Source organism: Gadus macrocephalus, chromosome 8, assembly GCF_031168955.1.
Source record: "Gadus macrocephalus chromosome 8, ASM3116895v1".
Lineage (NCBI taxonomy): Eukaryota > Metazoa > Chordata > Actinopteri > Gadiformes > Gadidae > Gadus > Gadus macrocephalus.
Genome location: NC_082389.1, coordinates 8,344,400 through 8,362,864, shown reverse-complemented (window position 1 = coordinate 8,362,864; position 18,465 = coordinate 8,344,400). Strand labels below are relative to the sequence as shown.

Here is an 18,465-nt window from a genome sequence, read left to right as displayed (position 1 = left end):
GTAGCGAGAATACAAGATTAACAATGCGCATGCGCCGTTTGTTTATTTACCTTTTTGCTCATTGGATGCATCTGGAGCTAGCTCGTCACTATTCCGGTGTTACTTTTCTTTATATTTTAATATCAAACAAGTCAGAATACATAATAACGTGACATGGTTTGGTTTTTTTCACACAATAGAAAGACGTTCAAAAATAGCCTGAATAGTCAGCATGCTTATTTACGTTGAGTGAGATGGCCAAGAACCTTAAATAGGCCAGAGAACTCTTAACCAAGGAAAGCAGACTCAATGCAATATTGAACTATCCAGTCACTACATCAACACGGGCCTCATTATGGATAAATTTGTCGTGCGGTTACCTAAAGGACAAGCACCAACGCCAACAAAGATCAAGGGAAAGGTGTATAAGCAAACTACAATCGAGTCACTGCGGGTGAGACACATTTCTAGCGGAGTAAAGGCATACATATTAACCCTTAAGCGTGAGTCTAATGCTGCGTTTGCTAAAGGGTTGATTCTTAACTGACAATGTTCATTCCGATGTCTTACAGAGAGTGGTCGTGATTGAGGACATAATACGATACAAGTCAATGTTGGAATTCCCTGGACAAACAAAGGACAATCATCTCCATGCCTTGGCAGAGCTTCAAAAGAAGATGCCATCGAGAGAGGTGTTGAAGTCAACGAAAATAGGTAGGCAGAAATGAAAGGTGAAAACGTGCTGCATAAGTTGATGGGAGAAATAGATTTACTAGACCATATCGAAAACATTTTTTACTGACATAAATAATTAGAAGGCTGGCAGTTGCATTATTATTATGAATACAATTTTATCAATGAAAGGAAAAATCAAAGCCTCTTTAAATATGTATTTTATTTCTCAAGACGGAACATCTGGTAATACAATTCAGTTTGTATTCTGCTTCTTGTCAGGTCACACCGTCAACAAAATGCGAAAGAACCCCGACCCAGAGGTGAGCGCATTGGCAACACAGGTTTATACTGACTGGAGGACCTTCATTGAAGAGAATTCCAACAAGCCCTCTATCGAAGTCCATTGTGACAAACAGTCAGAGGCACTCCGGACCAATGCTAGAAGATTGATGGCTGATGCTTTGGAGGTGAAGGTGAGAAATCCTCTTCTGGATTTATTTCCCTCCTTGCTTACCATCTCTTGGGAAATTTAACATAGCATTATTGAGTTTAGGAGACATTGCATTCATATCACATAGTAGTGCTAATCGTGGTTTTATTACAAAAAAATGCAGCTGTTAATTGTAGAGAACATGGGAATAAGAGGTACGCATCAATAACATATTGATATTGATTAATTGCAGCAGATTCACATTTAGGAAAGAAAGGAAACTTATAGGCTACTGTTGGCAAGAACAATTCAATATTTTGTGTTGCATAGATTTTCTGAGAATATGAAAGCTTTATAGAAAACTATTGTACTATATGCCTGTATTTGTATTCAAATGCTTTCTAATAAAAATAAAATGATTTGTTCTGTGTGTAGCCACATTGTCCTATATATATATATATTACAATGTATTTTGATTTGTCTTATACAGATGGATTCCAGCCTTATCGACAACATCGAGAGAGAAGTATTCCATCAGAGCTTGCGGTTGGTCAGCAGTTCATACAGGCGCACCGTCAGGGCGCTGGTGTTTGCCTTCAAACACAAGCCTGAGGTTCGAGCTCAACTGAAGGACAGCACAACTTCAGTTACCCAGCTGGTTTCCAGCTATAAGAAGTAACTCTCTGACCCTGGTAAAAGGACTGGACACGGACCCCTAGTGATCTCGATGAAAGGAAGTGGGGATATCTTTTTGTTGTTCTCTTTTGAAAGCATTATTTCTTGTAATAGAAAATCTTTCATGAGATCCGTATTTTGGCACACATTGAGCCTTTTACTAGTTGTTGCTTGTAAAGTATTGTCGCAAAGGTATGCTATTGATTTTGCTGTTCTGTTTTGGAATCAAAGGGGAAATATACTTCCTTCTTTTTTAAGCGTCATGGAGCACACAACAAATTAATGTTTTTATACAAAAGATCCAAAATTGAGTCGGTGTCCTCTGTCGAGATGTTTCGAACGCTGCTCACAGTTTGGAGCGATGGAACTTTCTTTTAAAGAAGCACGAGCCAGATAACGGCTATCACCATTAAAATGACAGCCAGTACGCAGATACTGATGAAGACGATGTCACTGGGATCATGAGGCTCCACCGACACCACGCCTCCACCTACGCTGACAGAGTTCTCCGCTTGGCGAGCCACCTCGTTGAGACGGTTGCGTTCCTCCGTCGAGATGTGGGCCACGGTGGCCTTTTTGCGTTGCGCGTCGCACAGCACCTCGTACTCCTGCAGGTTGTTCTGCTTTCCGTCTGAGAAGTCGATGTAGAGGGTATTCACCAGCATGGTGATGTTCTTACGTTTCTGTATGGGGTTACAGTGAGCTGCACTATGTACGTTTCTCGTGAACAAAACACGGCCATCCACTAGTCAATCAACCCAGGGAATTTTTCTCTTCAAATCACTAATTCTTGCCTCCCAATCCACACACAGACACACAAGGGGTAAATGTCAGATGACAGTTTGATGTTTAAATAGCTTTAACTGTAGCTGCATCTCCAGCCACTGGAGGCTGCTAATTGGAGGACTACCGGTAACATTGTGCAGGTTTAAGACTTATGTTTGCCTTCCCTGGTTAATGTATATATTTACATGCTAATACACTTCATATTTAGTCAAATACTTGTTTATTATCAGTTCAGTATAATTTACTGCACTTTACCAATGAGGTTGCTTTAATGGAGGGCTTGTATTACCGAATTATTTAGTCATTTTGGAGACGCTTTTATCCAAAGGGACTCGCAGGGAATTCCGATACAGGGTTAGTAGGCAATTCGATCAAGGATGCCTCTGGCTACGGGTATGCTGTGGTCAATGGGGATCGAACCCAGTAGCTTTCAGCATGGAATTGAACACCTTCGACACTACATCAACTTTCCCTGTAGGATACCCATGTTCTATGACGAATCATTACCCATAAGAGACTGCCCATAGCTGAAATAATTAAATTAAATTTTCTTACCTGACCAGCTGTACCACAGTTTTCGAAGCGGGCTAATATCTTGTAGGACGTGGCCGTCAACAGGGCTGTGCAGGACGGGTTCCCCAGGTATATGCTTTCACGACCCAGCTGTGGCAGCGACTGCACCGCTATCAAGATAGAGAATTCCGATCTGGTGCAGCTGATGTTTACCGGAACAACTTTTTTGTAGAATTTGAGCAATTTTGGGAAGGGAGGAGGAATAAACGGTTCACAATGGTTTAGAGTCAAAAGTATGGAGTAGGAGTAGGCATACAATGCAAAATAATCCACTTTTTCAAGTTTCTACTTGTGGCATCTGAAGCTGTCGCCGCCCTTATTTGGCCTCACAACAGGCTTGTTTCGTTATTGTTTTTTCCTAAGTTGGTAACTTTGTTAATGAGAACATATTACACCGGCCAACTTTTGAAAAGACCCTCACCCCCAACGTAGGCCGCCGAGAAGCCCTTGCGCGCCACGTTCCTGTCAGTGTTCAGCACCACCAACAGCCTGTTAGCCTTTGAAGTAACGGAGGGGGGATGCTCCCCGCCACACCAGCGCCCCAGCAGGGGGGCCAGCTGGCTGTCGCCGTCGTAGACCGCCACCGAGTCATAGTCGCATTCGTCCGTGAGGCTGTTTCTGTCCTCGAGCTCCACAAGTGGGAAGAACAGTTTGATACGGTACCCCGCTGCCAGTGTGACGGTCCAGTGACAGTTGATGTTGTTTGGGTAGATGCCGGGGAAGTGTGGGCTGCTGAAGTTCCCACTTAAGGCTGACAGAACCTGCTGGCACTCACCTGTCAAGGTAGAAGTTGTGTTTCAGAAAGAATGTGAGGCAAAATCACTGCTGTGCTGTTGAAGTTCACTTGAGGGTCTGGCATGTTCATTTCTATATACCAAAACTAATTATGATAACAACGTCTGAAGCCTTTCAGAAACTATTTGGATTGACTGAGTTGACAGGTTTTGGGTAACTGGTTTATAAGAGACTGCACGTCGAGTGTTTGAATCCCAGCCAAAAGGCCCTGGGTTCAACCTCAATGTCCACAGTCAACCTGTTAAACCAAAATGCATTGAATGGAAGAATGCTGCATGAATTAATACTGAACATTAGTCACTTAACATCTACTGTTGACAAATAGAACATCAACAGTTCACCTGAGTAATAGTACGCCTTAAACCCTCGTCCCCCGATGTTGAAGTCAGACTTAAAGACGACCAGCAGCTGGTTGGACGTGGTCACCGTGTTGGGGGGCGGATCCCCACCGCAGAAGTTCCCCAGGTGGCGATGGGAGACCGTGGGGCCGTCAAACAGGGCCACAAAGTCAAAGTTGCAGCCTTCGTTGTTTTCCAGCTGGAAGTCGAGGAAGACCAGGCTGACCGCGGTGCTGTTGGACACGTGGATGGTCCAGGAGCAGTCTGCACTGTTGCTGTACTCCCGAGGATAGCCGGGGCTGGAGATAATGCCAGACAGGCCTGTTAGCACCCCTCCACACGTGTCTGCGAAAGATAGGGCAGGGGGAGCCAAGAAGCCAGAAGGTAATGATTCATGGCTTTTTTTAATTGGACGTCAGGGGTTATCATTTCACACAGCCTAAATTTGCTGTATAAACAAACAGTGCATATTACTGAATTGAAATGAACTATTAAACGCTCTATTCAGTGGAAGTTTGTTAGTATACCAAAACAAAGTTGACAACCACTGTGCTATGGTCTACAGTAGACAAGAGGGCAATGTAATTGGATGAAATACTTGTACGTCTAACTCCAGTGTAGGTATGTATCATTAGTACGTGATACAGCCACATAATATTTGTGCTTACAGTAGTAAGCACAAATACATGTTTGTTGCAAATATATGAAAAATACCTACATTGAATGATTGTATTAATTTTTTGGATGGTATCATAGTATTGAATTAATTCAGCTGTAGGTAACCCAATTTCGACCGAAGAGAACTCTTGATTCCTTTTTTGGGAACTTTAAGAGGATGAAGAGGATGCACAAAAAATACAAAGATTTATAAGGAAGAGGTATGAAATATATTGGGGAAGACATCCAACATATCTTTTTCAGGTGTGTATTTTTTGTATTTCCCTGCCATGACAGTTTAGAGGAATACTAAGTTTTAACTTACTGGCATTCGGTATACTTAAGCAGTGTGCATCCATGCCTGTGAGTGCTTTATCAACATAACTCAGAAGTAGGCTAATGTGTAAAAGTCTCTGTCACTTTACTTTAGTATCAACCAATACGTTGAATTCATATCATAACTGAGCATTGGATATTTTTATTCATTCCACATTTCCTCCAATCCAAAGTCCAGCGACTTTATTAATCCCAGACTGGATATTAAAATTATGCTTGAGACCATGATATAGTGAATTATTTTTGGTATCAGATTGCTGTATCGGAGATTTTACTAGCAGTACCCTCTCTCATCCTTGTATGCGAGCGAAATCAAATACCAGTAGGCCCCTACATGTATAATGCAACAAAAGTGCATCCTTAAATAAAACAGACAAACCCAACCCAACCACTATGAATATCGTCCAACAACAACAACAAGAAGCATTAAATAAACAGATCCCTCGCCACCCCCTGTCACCTTTCCTGTAGCCCACGGCGAATCCCCGGTGGGCCACGTGGCGGTCCGAGTGGAAGATGATGGACATGACGTTCCAGGAGGAGGTGAACTGGGGCGGGGAGATGTCACCGCAGAACGTGCCCAGTAGATTCCCCTCGTCCTCGGACACTCCGTTGTAGATCCTGATGTAGTCGTAGGCACAGTGGCCGTGGAACTCAAGCTCAAAGTGGTGGAAGGTGAGGAGGACCGAGGATCCCTCCGCCACCACGATCAGCCACATGCAGTCGATGTTGTAGGGGTAGAGACCCGGGAAGTTTGGGCTTGATATGTTGCCCGATGAGGCAGAGAGGATCCCCCCACATTTGACACCTTCGAGATTTACAGGAAATTAGTATAAGTGACTAAACAGGACTTTCTGAAGTAACAAAAGGTAAATAAATAAGTAAATAAACAAGTTAATACATAGGCTACAAGATTATAAGGGCTACATATAGTAAGCCATGATATGCCACCGCTTTAAATGTTATTTGGATGTTTATTCACAACATTTCAGAATAGTTTTTCAGGGCTATTTGATGTATTGAAGAACCGTCGTGGTTTATAGATCCTCGCTCTCTTGTATTCATTTTGCTGTGTTTTCTTCTCGCAACTTGACCTTTCCGTAGGGGTCGTAAAAGCTGACGCCGAACAATGAAAGCCGTGACTGCGGTCGATGCAATATATAGCTTTCCCAAGGCAAAGATAAAGCACTCCCATCCTAGTTCAGGCTTCGCCCCATCAAGATAACAAATAGCAACTCACCTTTTTTACAGTCGGCCTTGTCAACTAGCAGCAGTAAATGAAGCAGCAACACAGCCGCCTCGAGACGCATTCTTGTTATTGTTGATTTGCCTTTTGTCACGCCTCAGATACAATGGCATACAACGCTGGGAAAAGGACAACACAGAGGATGACCGGGGCCGCACGGCCGCCAGACCTCGGCGCAGGTGCCAGTAGATGTAATGAGATGTTGAAAAATTCATACGGGCGGCTGAATGCGGAACCCGATAGCCAGACCTCCTTCGCTAAATTTTAATGACCGATATCGAATGAGTGCCAGCGGCTTGTCAGGACACTGTTTGGGGAGGGATGGTATACATCTTTAATGACACTCACACACACACGCACACGCACACGAAACACACACACACACACCCGCGCGCACGCACACGCAAACTCAACCACACACGCACACGCAAACACAACCACACACACTCACAGAAACACACACACACACACACACACAAACAAACACATACACAGAATAGCAGCTGAAAGGCAGTAGATAAAGAGAAGGAGCGCAAGAGCAGCATGATCACATTTGTCCCCAATAGAAAATAAATATGCCTTCATTAGAGACAGAGACATGAGACATAAGGGCACATAACTATTAATGTTACAAAGCAAACAGTAAACAATGGATCCCTGACATGGCCTATATTAATTGGCCACTCAATTAGGTTTAAAGATCCTCTCTGTTGATCCCCAAGTTGTTTTTTAATGAGTTTGTTGCACGTATAGGGATGGTAATAGATCCTTGCCTCTGGAAATCCTATTTGTATGATTTGCGGAAACAGTGTTCGGGATCAGTGGATTTAACCCTGCAAATGCTTAATCATAGTCATTGAGCTGTCTTGACGCTTGCATTGTAAGGATTTATGGTAAGTGTTGTTTATTAACCCATGCACGCACACACCGACAACGTAATAACCTAGTATGTCTCTTGTGGTGACTCATTCCTGGTTTGATGACTGTATTAATGACCAGTACTAAAACCAAATAGTCTTAACCGATTAAACATGAACCAAGCACTGTAGACATTAGGTCATACATTGTACCAACATGTCAACCAAGTGGTTGAACCATTAATCGTTCCTTTATCTCAACCCCTGTTCGTTTACACTTTTGACTTCCACTGCTACACTGCCAGTCTGGAGTCTCAGAGTCTCGTATCGCTGTGTGTGCCAAACACCAGTCACACTGCACAACACATTTTGTTTCCTATTTTTGCAGCCATACCTGAATTGGGCATGCTCATGTCGACAAAAACAATATAGCGCTGACTCAACGGAGCTGGGGCCAGACAGACGGGGAGACGAAGTAGCCTTAGTAATAGACTGTTGTGAAAATAAATGAGTGTCGCTCTGGCAGTACTGCACAGACAGGGATCTCAGATTGAATATCCCTGCGCTTGGATGTGGCAGATGCAGTTGCCTGGTGACACCTGCTAGATGGTGCTATTGCACCATGGGGGTCCAGCCCTTTAAAAAAAAAAATCCATCTCGACTGGCTTCTTAAAAGTCATGCACAGCTTTAAGCTGAAATAAATAAGAATGTGATTAAAATCAGTCAAGTGTTTTTCACACGGCGGTTCCTGGAACTAAAATGAGCTGCCTCGCCTTTGAATTTTAATTCCATCCTCTGTGAAAGCTTGTCATTGTTCAAGGATGCAAGCACTGGGCAGTGGTGAAATGTGTTTGGGAAAGATATCGTTCCTTCAGTGCAATTAAATCACCTATTAGCAAATAAACAGCACTTATTCAAAAACAAATAAGTCAAAGGGTGGAAAAAAAAACGTTTGGAAACTTCATGTGGACTAAAGAAGTACTTGAGTCAAGTAAATAGCAGCCTATTTTGCTCTGTGACAACTCTGAGGGCGTAATTAAGCGACAGAAATAGAAATAAAATCATCCATTATGAATGCTCCGTAAGGCTGAGATTGATATCTTCTGGCAGGGCTGTTGCATTAGTGTGTGTATGCAACAGACCTCCATTCTGGCATTTGACATGCTAAGTGGGGTGGGTGTAGGGGGGGGGGGGGCTGCTGATGTTATATTTGTTTACCTCTTTGTAAGTGTAAATAAATCATATGCAGAACCGTTTACTTCCTATCAATCAATTCAGGTTAGGACTGCTGCTATATTTTGGCACATGTCAGGCCAATGGCATAGTCAAAGTCAAACAAACATGTATGTGCAACCCGTAAGCCTACCGCATAACAACAACAGCAACTACAGCAAAAACAGCAACAACAACTGGATAAAGAATAATGTGATGTATGTCTAGTTTATGTGAGTGACTCACCTTAGAACTTGTGCATTCCTAGTGCTGAATGACGTCTTGCATGGTTTGTCTGTGGAGGAAAATGTTTTATTTATGACTAGATTTCCCTCTGACTCAGTGTTATGCCCCATGAGATGTAAAGCCATTGAGTGTGCGTAACCCCGTGACCAGCATGTACATTACTCGCCCTTGCTGTACTCACACACTTGCCCCCTTGTGAATGCTTGGGGGGGCACTGGTAGGCTACCCCAGTTTTTTTGGGGAAAACCGTTCCTCCAAGGCAAAACAGCTTGAAATGAGCTCTTTATCATCTCCCACACACACACAGGCATGAACGCGCGCACACTCACACCCACACACACACACACACACACGTATAAGTACACGTGAATGCAAGATTACACACAAACACACACAAACAAACACACACATACACACACACACATGCACATAAGAGCAACGGTCAGGTACTTATGTGAATTCAATTTCAATTTATTTTGTTGGTTTCTTGGTTATAGGGCGAGTCCAAACTGTGGTTCCTCTTCGCGATGCAAATGAAAAATGTAGACTATACAGCACCAAGTTATTTAGTCAATTTTTTTTACCTATATATACATATAATATATTCCACCAGACGATGTTCCAATTTTCAGGCAGTCGACCGCCTGTGTCGCATGAATATTGCTGAGATGCTCTGTGCCGCCTCGCAGCTTGTATTCCTATAGACGGTGCACACTCATTGCTGGAACCTTCTCCTCCACCCTTGTGATCATTCTCGGCCCCCCGCCCCCTCTCTCTTCTCCTCTCCCTCCATCTATGTCGAACTTTCTCTCTCCCTCTAACTCTCCATCTCTTTCTCTCGCTCTAAGTCTCTCCCTCTAACTCTCGCCCTCTCTCTCGGACTGTATCTCCCTCTCTCTACAACTCTGTCGCTTACTTACTCTGTCCCCCTCAAACACTCACTCTCTCTGACTGTCTCTACCTCTCTCTCTAACTCTCTCTCTAACTCTCTCTCTCTCTGACTGTCTTTCCCTCTCTCTCTAAATCTCCCTCTCTCTGACTGTCTCTCCCTCTCTCTCTAACACTCCCTCTCTCCCTTGCTCACTCTCCCTCCCTCTCACTAACTCTCCCTCTCTCTGACTGTCTCTCCCTCTCTCTCTAACACTCCCTCTCTCCCTTGCTCACTCTCCCTCCCTCTCACTAACTCTCCCTCTCTCTGACTGTCTCTCCCTCTCTCTCTAACACTCCCTCTCTCCCTTGCTCACTCTCCCTCCCTCTCACTAACTCTCCCTCTCTCTGACTGTCTCTACCTCTCTCTCTACTTCTCCCTCTCTCCCTGACTGTCTTACACACTCTCTCGGTCTCTCTCCCTGCACACTTCTTCTCTTTCATTTCTGACATTTATACCTTTAGCGAGGACCACCATCCATCGCCTTGCCAATCAAAGAGTGAAGGGAGGACTTTTTTATGGATCATGGCAGACCCCCATAACAGCGTGAACCTCTTAGCGCGTAGACCTCCTTGACTTCAGATGGACGAGGTCTGCTTGGAAGCAAAACATCACATGTGCAAATGTGATGCTGTTTCAGTTGTACTGCTTCTACGGAACAATTAATGAGATATATGTTCACTGTATTTCAAGACGAACAAACAAACGCTGTTGCTAATAAATCCTGCGCATGTTGTTGTTAAATGTGGTGTTTCAATCCGATACGAAGTGAAATTCCTTTGCTCAGGGAACATTCATTAAGAAGACGTAGCTTGGCATTGCGAGCAGAGCACCATAAAGTAATATAATATCGCTTGTCTAGACGCCTGGCTATGTTGTTTTGGGTAAAAGCGACAGTATTTTAATTAATAATTTTCCTAGTGATTCTGTGTTGTAAATACTCCAGATAACAGGTCCCTGAGGGAGGGAGGGAGGGAGGGAGGGAGGGAGGGAGGGAGAGAGAGAGAGAGAGAGAGAGAGAGAGAGAGAGAGAGAGAGAGAGAGAGAGAGAGAGAGAGAGAGAGAGAGAGAGAGAGAGAGAGAGAGAGAGAGAGAGAGAGAGAGAGAGACACACACACAGAGAAATAGCGAGCACCCTGACATACAAACAGGGTACAATTATTGCCTGTAGCAAGAGCACTTCATTAAGCTGTTTTAGTACCCTTGAGTCACTGGGTACTAAACATCTGACTCATAATGCATCGGATATATCAGAAGATTGCTCTTGCCATGATACTGCATGAATATTCACACAAGTAATTAAAAGCCAAAGGAAAATTAGGAAGTGGATTGGGATGAAGCAGGTGGAACGGGGAGGGGGAGGAAGAACTGAATCCGAGAAACTGTGGAATTCCCAGCCATCCAATTGCTAACATGGGGAAATGCACAAACAGGTGCGATTTTGTCAGCTGTGCACGCTAAACCTTGCAGGGGAGCAGCCCTGGAGTGTTAGCATTTAGGAAACATGCGCCCCAAAAGTTTGCCACGTCCCCAGTCCACATGCAGCGACGGCGTCTTTGGCAGGGAAGCCGGTCCCCCAATACTCTGCGTGATGTTCTAAATGCCAGCGTCCCACAGAGGAACCCAAGGACACCGGCTCTCTCTGTCAATGCCGGAGGGGAGGCCCGCCGTCGCGGGGGCTAGGAAGAAGTTGGGCCCCGTGGATGGTCTAAATGTGCCGAGACGCTGCTGTGTCCCAGAGTCATACTCTCAGAGAGAAGGGGTCTAGCGTTTTTCTTTTAAATACCACCGCCTGTGCTCTCTCTGGCACTCGTGCGCGGCCGGTGCATATGCTGTGTGTCATATTCTTCTTCTTTGGTTAGCGGGTCAATAACAACAACTGATCCCTGGCTTGAGATGCCCTCCCTACTGCTGACCCGCTTGGCCTGATCTTTTGGGGCCGGTTCTGCCTAGTGCTTCCTGACAGATGGCCTGGCGCCTCAGCCACTTCCTGCTGTACGTGTGGTGGTGGTGGGGGGGGAGGGGGGGGGGGTGAGAGAGAGGGAGAGACCAGCTGTATGTGCAGGCTGGGTAAATGCTTATTTTTACCCTCAGTGTAGCTACCGGCGTTCAAACTCACACTCCCTTTCAAACAAAATGTCAGCCATTGAGAGAGTGAGATAAGTTTACACGACGGCGGTGTGGTTAAGAATACAGAAACGACGAATGACTTGTTGGACAGCCGAGCCCGAGCACAATGGCGACAACAGCTTGACTGGCTGTTTGTTTTGGTTTGTTTTGGCTTCTAATTGGGATAGTTGATCTTGTCACGCAAATAATCTAATAAAATACCGAAAGCGGTACACATACTGCCTTCGTTAAATTCTTCACAATTCTTAGTTTCGTAAGAAGGGGCTTTGTTTCCGCAAACAAATCAAGAGCTGATAGTGACACGTGTTCTTGGCTGAGGCTTGTGTTATTGTGACAATTGAATTGCTAAAGTTAAAAAATAAAGTAAAACCCAAGCCCAAAACACCTTCTTTGGATAAACTCTTTGGATGCCATCCACTGCTCGCCGAGTCTCAGATGGTTGCTCCAACCTGGCGTGGTTTGGTTGCGATAGCGTGCGCCCGTATATTAATAGTTAGAGGGCATTGATGGAGGCCAGGGGGACCCCAGGGTTAATAGCGGCAGGCCAGTTACACTCCTGGGAGGATGAATGGACTATTACTCAGATTAATGGGAGCGTAATTAATATGCACCTCCATCTACACCCCCCCCCCCCCCCCCTCCTCCCAACATACGATGTTTTCTGTACATTACGCCTCGAATCGCTCGATTTAATTCCGCTATTTGCCTTTGCCTCCTCCATCACGTGAACGGATCGAAGCCGCGGTTGATTCCTTTGGGAGAAAAAAAGCATCATTGCAATACTTCCGTGGTTTATTGATTCAATCATAGTCCACACGCGTGGGTAAGTATGTGCACGTTCTATCTATCTATCTATCTATCTATCTATCTATCTATCTATCTATCTATCTATCTATCTATCTATCTATCTATCTATCTATCTATCTATCTATCTATTACCTATCTATTGATATAAATATATGTGTGTGTGCTCATCATGTTGTGGTTGGTGGTGGAGAAGGGGGGGGGGGGGGGTTGTGTGTGTGTGTGTGTGTGTGTGTGTGTGCGTGCGTGCGTGTGTGTGTGTGTGTGTGTGTGTGTGTGTGTGTGTGTGTGTGTGTGTGTGTGTGTGTGTGTGTGTGTGTGTGTGTGTGCGTGCGTGCGTGCGTGTGTGTGTGTGTGTGTGTGTGTGTGTGTGTGTGTGTGTGTGTGTGTGTGCGTGCCATGCTCCCTCATCTATCAGTGTGCTGCCCTTCTCTGATGGCGACTGAAGCTCTATTAGTGACCGGCTGGTCTGATTGATGACACTCTGGACTGTGTTGGAAGCCCAGCCTTGTCGCGTGTAACCACAACATGCTTGTTGCTACACTTTTAGAGGACCCAGCAACCAGGGGCATTAGTATGCTGGAGGCCAGGTCAACGTTTGGACGTATGTGCAGCCTGGAAAGCCGGCTAGACCAAGGAATCAGTTTTTGTGAATGTGTTTACATTTTGGTTAGTTTAGGCTGGATGTTTAGTGATTTTGTAGGGGTTGTTAAATGTTTGTATCTGAGGTTTAAGCTGTTTATTTTTTATGCACTGTTTCTGGAGAAGCGCTTCTCAGCCTGAGGACCTACATATGTCGTAAGTCATTTAAGTACCGACCCAATAAGAAAAAAGATATGTTTACCAATATTGCAGTAATGAGCAATTCCTTAATGTACAGTTTAGAAAATTTAGCAATAAAAAGGCTGCAATAATTGGGGCTTAACGCAATGAAATAGGAAGCCATTGAACCATTAATTAACATTGAAACATTAGTTAATTCATGGGCTTCTTTCTAAAGATCGTGCCAAAGAGGTTTGGCATCTGCTCTGCGACCCACTCAAAATGCTGGTCCCGACTCGCCAGTTGAGAATCACTGGCACGGAGAGTATAGGAAGATTCTAGAGTGTGCCAGTGGGAACAACCTAGCAGCCTGTTTGATTAGAAGAATAACAATCAAGAAGAAATCCATGTGAGAGGAAAATGGTGCTTTTCCTAAGTCCAACAGATTACCAAGCACTGTTTTTCCTCCACCCTTTGTAAACATCTAGCATTTAAAAAACAGATGGTTCATCTGAACACATGCCTGTTGAACCCTCCTTAAGTACCTTTCAAGGAAAACTTGCAGCATACATAAACAGTTTATATTGTCAATGCCTTCAACATACATAATTGTTTTCTGAATTGTTGTGATGGGTGAAGGATCTGTTGGCATTCCAAAACATTACCGAGGTGTACCAGACGACAGGCAGCGGCACGGAAGAAATCCCCCAACACATTTGCACATTACCAGACTTGCATGAAAACATATTTGCATTGGATCTCACACTCTTGTCATCTACAGATTGGTCGCTTCAACTACTCTGTGTTTGTTCAGGATTGTCGTTCTTGAGAAGTACACTTTGTGTGCCCGCTATTCCATATGGCTCATTCAGTTTATGGTCTGCATTCATTAGTGGGAAGCAACGGTAGCAGTGAGGCTAGCTGCCAAGACATCTGAGCCATGCAGGGGGGAAGGGGGGGGGGGGGGGGAGGGGTGGTGGTTTGGGTGGGGGGGGGGGGATAGAGGGGGAGAGAGAGAGGAAGAGAGAGAAAGTGGGAGGGGAGGCGGTAGCAGACTCCAGTTTGCTGATGAGTGCACAGCTTCCTTGATTTTTGCATCTGAAAAAAGGGCGAGATGTAACGCTTGTAGCTCGTCAAACTGTCAGAGGAAATGACACAGAACTCCGACAATCTCGGCGTAAGTGATTTATGTTGTTGCAGCCGTGGCTTCTTTGTTCATCCGTCTCCCTCTGCGGTTCGATAGGGAGGTCATGCAGGAGTCCAAAAATGAAACAGAAAATGGTTTATTATTAACCGATTAAAAATACATACACTCATTTGGTTTCCCAAGGGAGACTTTATCTTTTCAGCATGCCTCTGCCTTGTCAGCAAATTTACAATAAAGAGGGAGAGAATTTCTTTTGAAAGTAACAGCACTCAGAGTAATGACGAAACCTCCAGCCAGGCTGACACACAAAAACATTATCTCTATAATGTGTCTATGCCGTTTGGCACATGTCAGTTAATGTGTCAGTTCTTTCCTGGGACGTGGATCTTTGACACTGTCACACCATCACAGAGACAGCTGGCAGGGTATTCTTAATTGCTTTCCACACACATACGCAAACTCATGCACGCACACAAACACACACACACACACACACACACACACACACACACACACACACACACATGCCTGTACTAAAACAATTATATACACACACACAGACAAGCAGACAGACAACCACACACACACGCACATACATATAGACTGTATATATGTACACACATACACATACATGCACACACCTACACACACACACACACACACCCACAAACACAGATACATCGTACGTCCCGCTTTAGCATTCCATCAGAATGCATCATTTATAACGTTTTCCACACTTTAACCTTCCCTGACTCTCCTTCGCCTCGCCATTCATGCTGTATGTGCGCCAGTAGAGAGAATATTGAATAATATGCCTTTGCTGGTCGTGTGATGAAATCAAATCTGGCCAATATCCCTACATTGCCACTACACCCCCATCGCCGTTTCAGAAAAGGTTGCGTGGTCACCAAGTTAAGATTATTCCAGCTCCAACGGGTCTGTTATCCCACGTATTCCATTCCGGTGCTCATTCAAATCTGCTTTTGTCTCTCACAAATGGAATATGGAAATGCCACTCGCTGTATTTGTGTGGTGATGTTTCCCGACCTCATACCGCCATTTCATCAACTTCCCACTAAGGTTATTTTTTACAAAAACAATGTCCTGGGTTTGCCACTATTTGTGAGGCAGAAGCCCCCCGGAGTTAAATTGTGCTGTTTTCTTATTTGTAATCTAGAAGACGGAGCTAGCTTGTTATTAGAAATAAAGATGAATACACAGACAATATGTTCTTATAGCTATTCTATATTTAGAAAAGCGTTTAAATCCTCAGAAATACAGAGTGAGGACGATATGAAAAATGAAAAATGGCAATTTCATGATTATACTAATGCATGTGCATTAGCAATTAGGCTTTTATTTAGCGTTGGAACTGGACCTGCTGTCATCTCACTCAGTGTCACCACTATTTAGGGATTTGGAGAATGATGTGAATCCGAACCAAAGTTGTATGCCAGTATTTCTTAATGGGTTGTACTCATGCTGAATCCTGGATGTATTAAACCAGGGGAAGCTTCTAGCTTTACAGCGGGGCGTCTAATGTGTTCTTTAGAGCAATGGTTAAAGCCAGAACATAGCTGAAAGTATAGTTTAACGTCTCATTTAAGTTGTGCTTATAGCTCAGAACCACTGCCTTCTCAAGTCTCACACTAATTATTTCTGCCAACGTTTGAACCAACGACAATCCGTTTCCGGCTCCAGTGGACCCTTGGGTAAAACTCTTTAAGAGATACGCACTAAAGGGACACGTAATAAAGGAGTTATTTCTGTAGGGTGAGTTTTTACTCCCGGAACCCAGAACAAGTTGCGTAACCGTGATGACATCATCGCCCTGAGGCTGCAACATCAATTGATTTAAATAAATGAAACCTATCTCTGCAGCAATGTTTTGTTCTTTACCGTTGCATATGTGCTGTTTGAAAGGATCTAGGATGCCGTAAATCCTTACTTTACCTACGTTTCCTTACTTTACCTTGAACTCCTTTTTTTCTCCACTTCTTCTTCAAATTACGTCTGTGTGATGTATTGTGTTCTCAAGGATCTCGCCTATCTCCACTCATGGCAAAGACTGACTGATCTTTCCTCTGAAACAGCTACTCTTTTTTTTAAACTTTACAACATGTTCATTTCTTGTCCATCCACAACAACCACTTGTTTGCGTGTTTCCTGTGAAAAGGCTTTTTTCTTTGCAGTAAACATTCTTAAGTGCCCTAGCATAATTCCATTCAAATACACAGACGTTATTTTGATGGATTTGTTGTTTATGCTCTCCAAACCTTGTTAACCATTATTAACACTGAATAACAGAAGCTTACAAAGCATGTGCAACCTATGTTATTCATTTATATCTATTAATTCGCCTTATGTAGAAAACCTCTGCAACCTATGTTATTCATTTATATCTATTAATTCGCCTATGTAGAAAACCTCCTCACACACTCAATAGATTATAATGAAGATAATACTACTTTATGGTTTATTACTAGCATCCAAAAAATGAATAGAGGGGGGACCCATTTCCCGATGCTCAATGGGTCTCTGCCCTTTCTGTCACTGCTGCGCGGAAACGACTTGCCATTTCAGAGGTAAAGATCCGTCTCTGAGACCAGATGTATGTCCCTGATGTCTCCTGTGCTCCAGCGGCCCCCCTAATACAACCCATTTCCGGTCAGCACTCAGTATCAGCAGCCGTCCCCTCAGAGAAATGACAGCAGGGGCCCCAGATGTTGAGGAATACTCTCCAGATAATTGGCTGTCATGCAGGTTCCCCCCCCCCCACCTCCCTTCCCCCCTTTTGAATTTGTCACTTATCGAAGAGGCGGAGGAGGAGGAGGAGGAGGAGGAGAGGAAGGGAATGGCGCGAGTCACATGCGGCACGTGCCTTCCGCTGTGCACGTGAAGATAGTTCAAACGCACAGCCACGGCCAAAACGGAGAGACGCTCCTTTTCAATTAGCAAAGGTAGAGACAATAGAAGAAGCGCAAGTCTGTCAGAAGCCCCCCCTCCCCCTGGGCGGTGTGCCGGAGACGCGCGCTGCAGATCTGAGGTGTCGCGGTGATGAGTTGAATAAAGGAGGAGGCGGCGGTCGGGGAAGGGAATGATTACGGCTGTCTCCGACATCACTCCCGGGGACGTCTCCCCGCTCAGCACCACAGACGTTGCTCGATTTCTCTCTTTGAGGTTCTCTGCGCATCAGCTATTTCATCCATTTCCCCCCACAAAAACCAAGCGCACCGAGTAGTGTCAGGGCTGGTGGTTTGTGAGTGTGTGTGTGGGGTGAGGGTTGGGGTAGGGGGTGGGGGGGAGTGTGAAGAATTCAACGTGTTTCACAATTCATCGTTACTTTAATGCAGCACTTCAGCGCCGTAGCGTTGGGCCTCTGAGTGGCGACCGGGGGGGGGGGGGGGGGGGGGGAGACGGATGTGGCGAAGTATGCAAGTCAATTTCTTCACTCGCTAAAAACGATTTCAGATCTGCCTGCGTGGCTCCATGGGCGCGCTTATCCGCTTTGCTTTTTAGTTACAAACTGTTTGTCTTGCCTCCTCACGGGGTCACTTTGAAGACATCATTTGCTGTGTGGTGTGTGTGTGTGTGTGTGTGTGTGTGTGTGTGTGTGTGTGTGTGTGTCTGTGTGTGTGTGTGTGTGTGTGTGTGTGTGTGTGTGTGTGTGTGTGTGTGTGTGTGTGGGGGGGGGGGGGGGGGGTGCGTGTCTTGTGGGGTTGGGTGGGGGGGGGTCACCGGCAACGGTGACAGCCGACCACCTGCCGGGGCCGTCGGTGCACGCTCCTAACCGATGATGTTGAACGTCAACAGGGTTTCCTCATCAAGGGTGTACGGAGAAAGAATATGCCCAAGGCAGAGGAGCTATTAGCTCTATTAGCTCCTAAT

At 44.9% G+C, this 18,465-nt stretch overlaps 2 protein-coding genes across 2 annotated transcripts; one reads left to right on the top strand and one right to left on the bottom strand.

Annotated features, from left to right (window-relative positions):
• The first annotated feature begins 43 nt into the window (after positions 1-43).
• Positions 44-2,070, top strand: tceanc2 (transcription elongation factor A (SII) N-terminal and central domain containing 2). Its single transcript, XM_060058608.1, has 4 exons — positions 44-433; positions 552-693; positions 934-1,127; positions 1,575-2,070. Exons 1-4 carry the CDS (start codon positions 335-337, stop codon positions 1,761-1,763), a joined length of 624 nt encoding a protein of 207 aa, XP_059914591.1. The 5' UTR covers positions 44-334; the 3' UTR covers positions 1,764-2,070.
• On the bottom strand, positions 1,858-6,807 carry cdcp2 (CUB domain containing protein 2). Its single transcript, XM_060058601.1, has 6 exons — positions 6,485-6,807; positions 5,705-6,052; positions 4,255-4,596; positions 3,540-3,893; positions 3,101-3,279; positions 1,858-2,442 (listed from the first exon to the last, which is right to left on the bottom strand). Exons 1-6 carry the CDS (start codon positions 6,552-6,554, stop codon positions 2,134-2,136), a joined length of 1,602 nt encoding a protein of 533 aa, XP_059914584.1. The 5' UTR covers positions 6,555-6,807; the 3' UTR covers positions 1,858-2,133.
• Positions 6,808-18,465: the final 11,658 nt, after the last annotated feature.

What these genes read in the sequence shown, in the direction of transcription:
- cdcp2 (XM_060058601.1), bottom strand. Translation starts at nt 6,554, where the DNA reads ATGCGTCTCGAGGCGGCTGTGTTGCTGCTTCATTTACTGCTGCTAGTT. An exon ending in TAAGGCGTACTATTACTCAG is followed by an intron (nt 3,894 to 4,254) that starts GTGAACTGTTGA and finishes CTACCTTGACAG; the next exon opens with GTGAGTGCCAGCAGGTTCTG. An exon ending in ACTGTGGTACAGCTGGTCAG is followed by an intron (nt 2,443 to 3,100) that starts GTAAGAAAATTT and finishes AACCCCATACAG; the next exon opens with AAACGTAAGAACATCACCAT.
- tceanc2 (XM_060058608.1), top strand. Translation starts at nt 335, where the DNA reads ATGGATAAATTTGTCGTGCGGTTACCTAAAGGACAAGCACCAACGCCA. An exon ending in CTACAATCGAGTCACTGCGG is followed by an intron (nt 434 to 551) that starts GTGAGACACATT and finishes GATGTCTTACAG; the next exon opens with AGAGTGGTCGTGATTGAGGA. An exon ending in GTTGAAGTCAACGAAAATAG is followed by an intron (nt 694 to 933) that starts GTAGGCAGAAAT and finishes GCTTCTTGTCAG; the next exon opens with GTCACACCGTCAACAAAATG.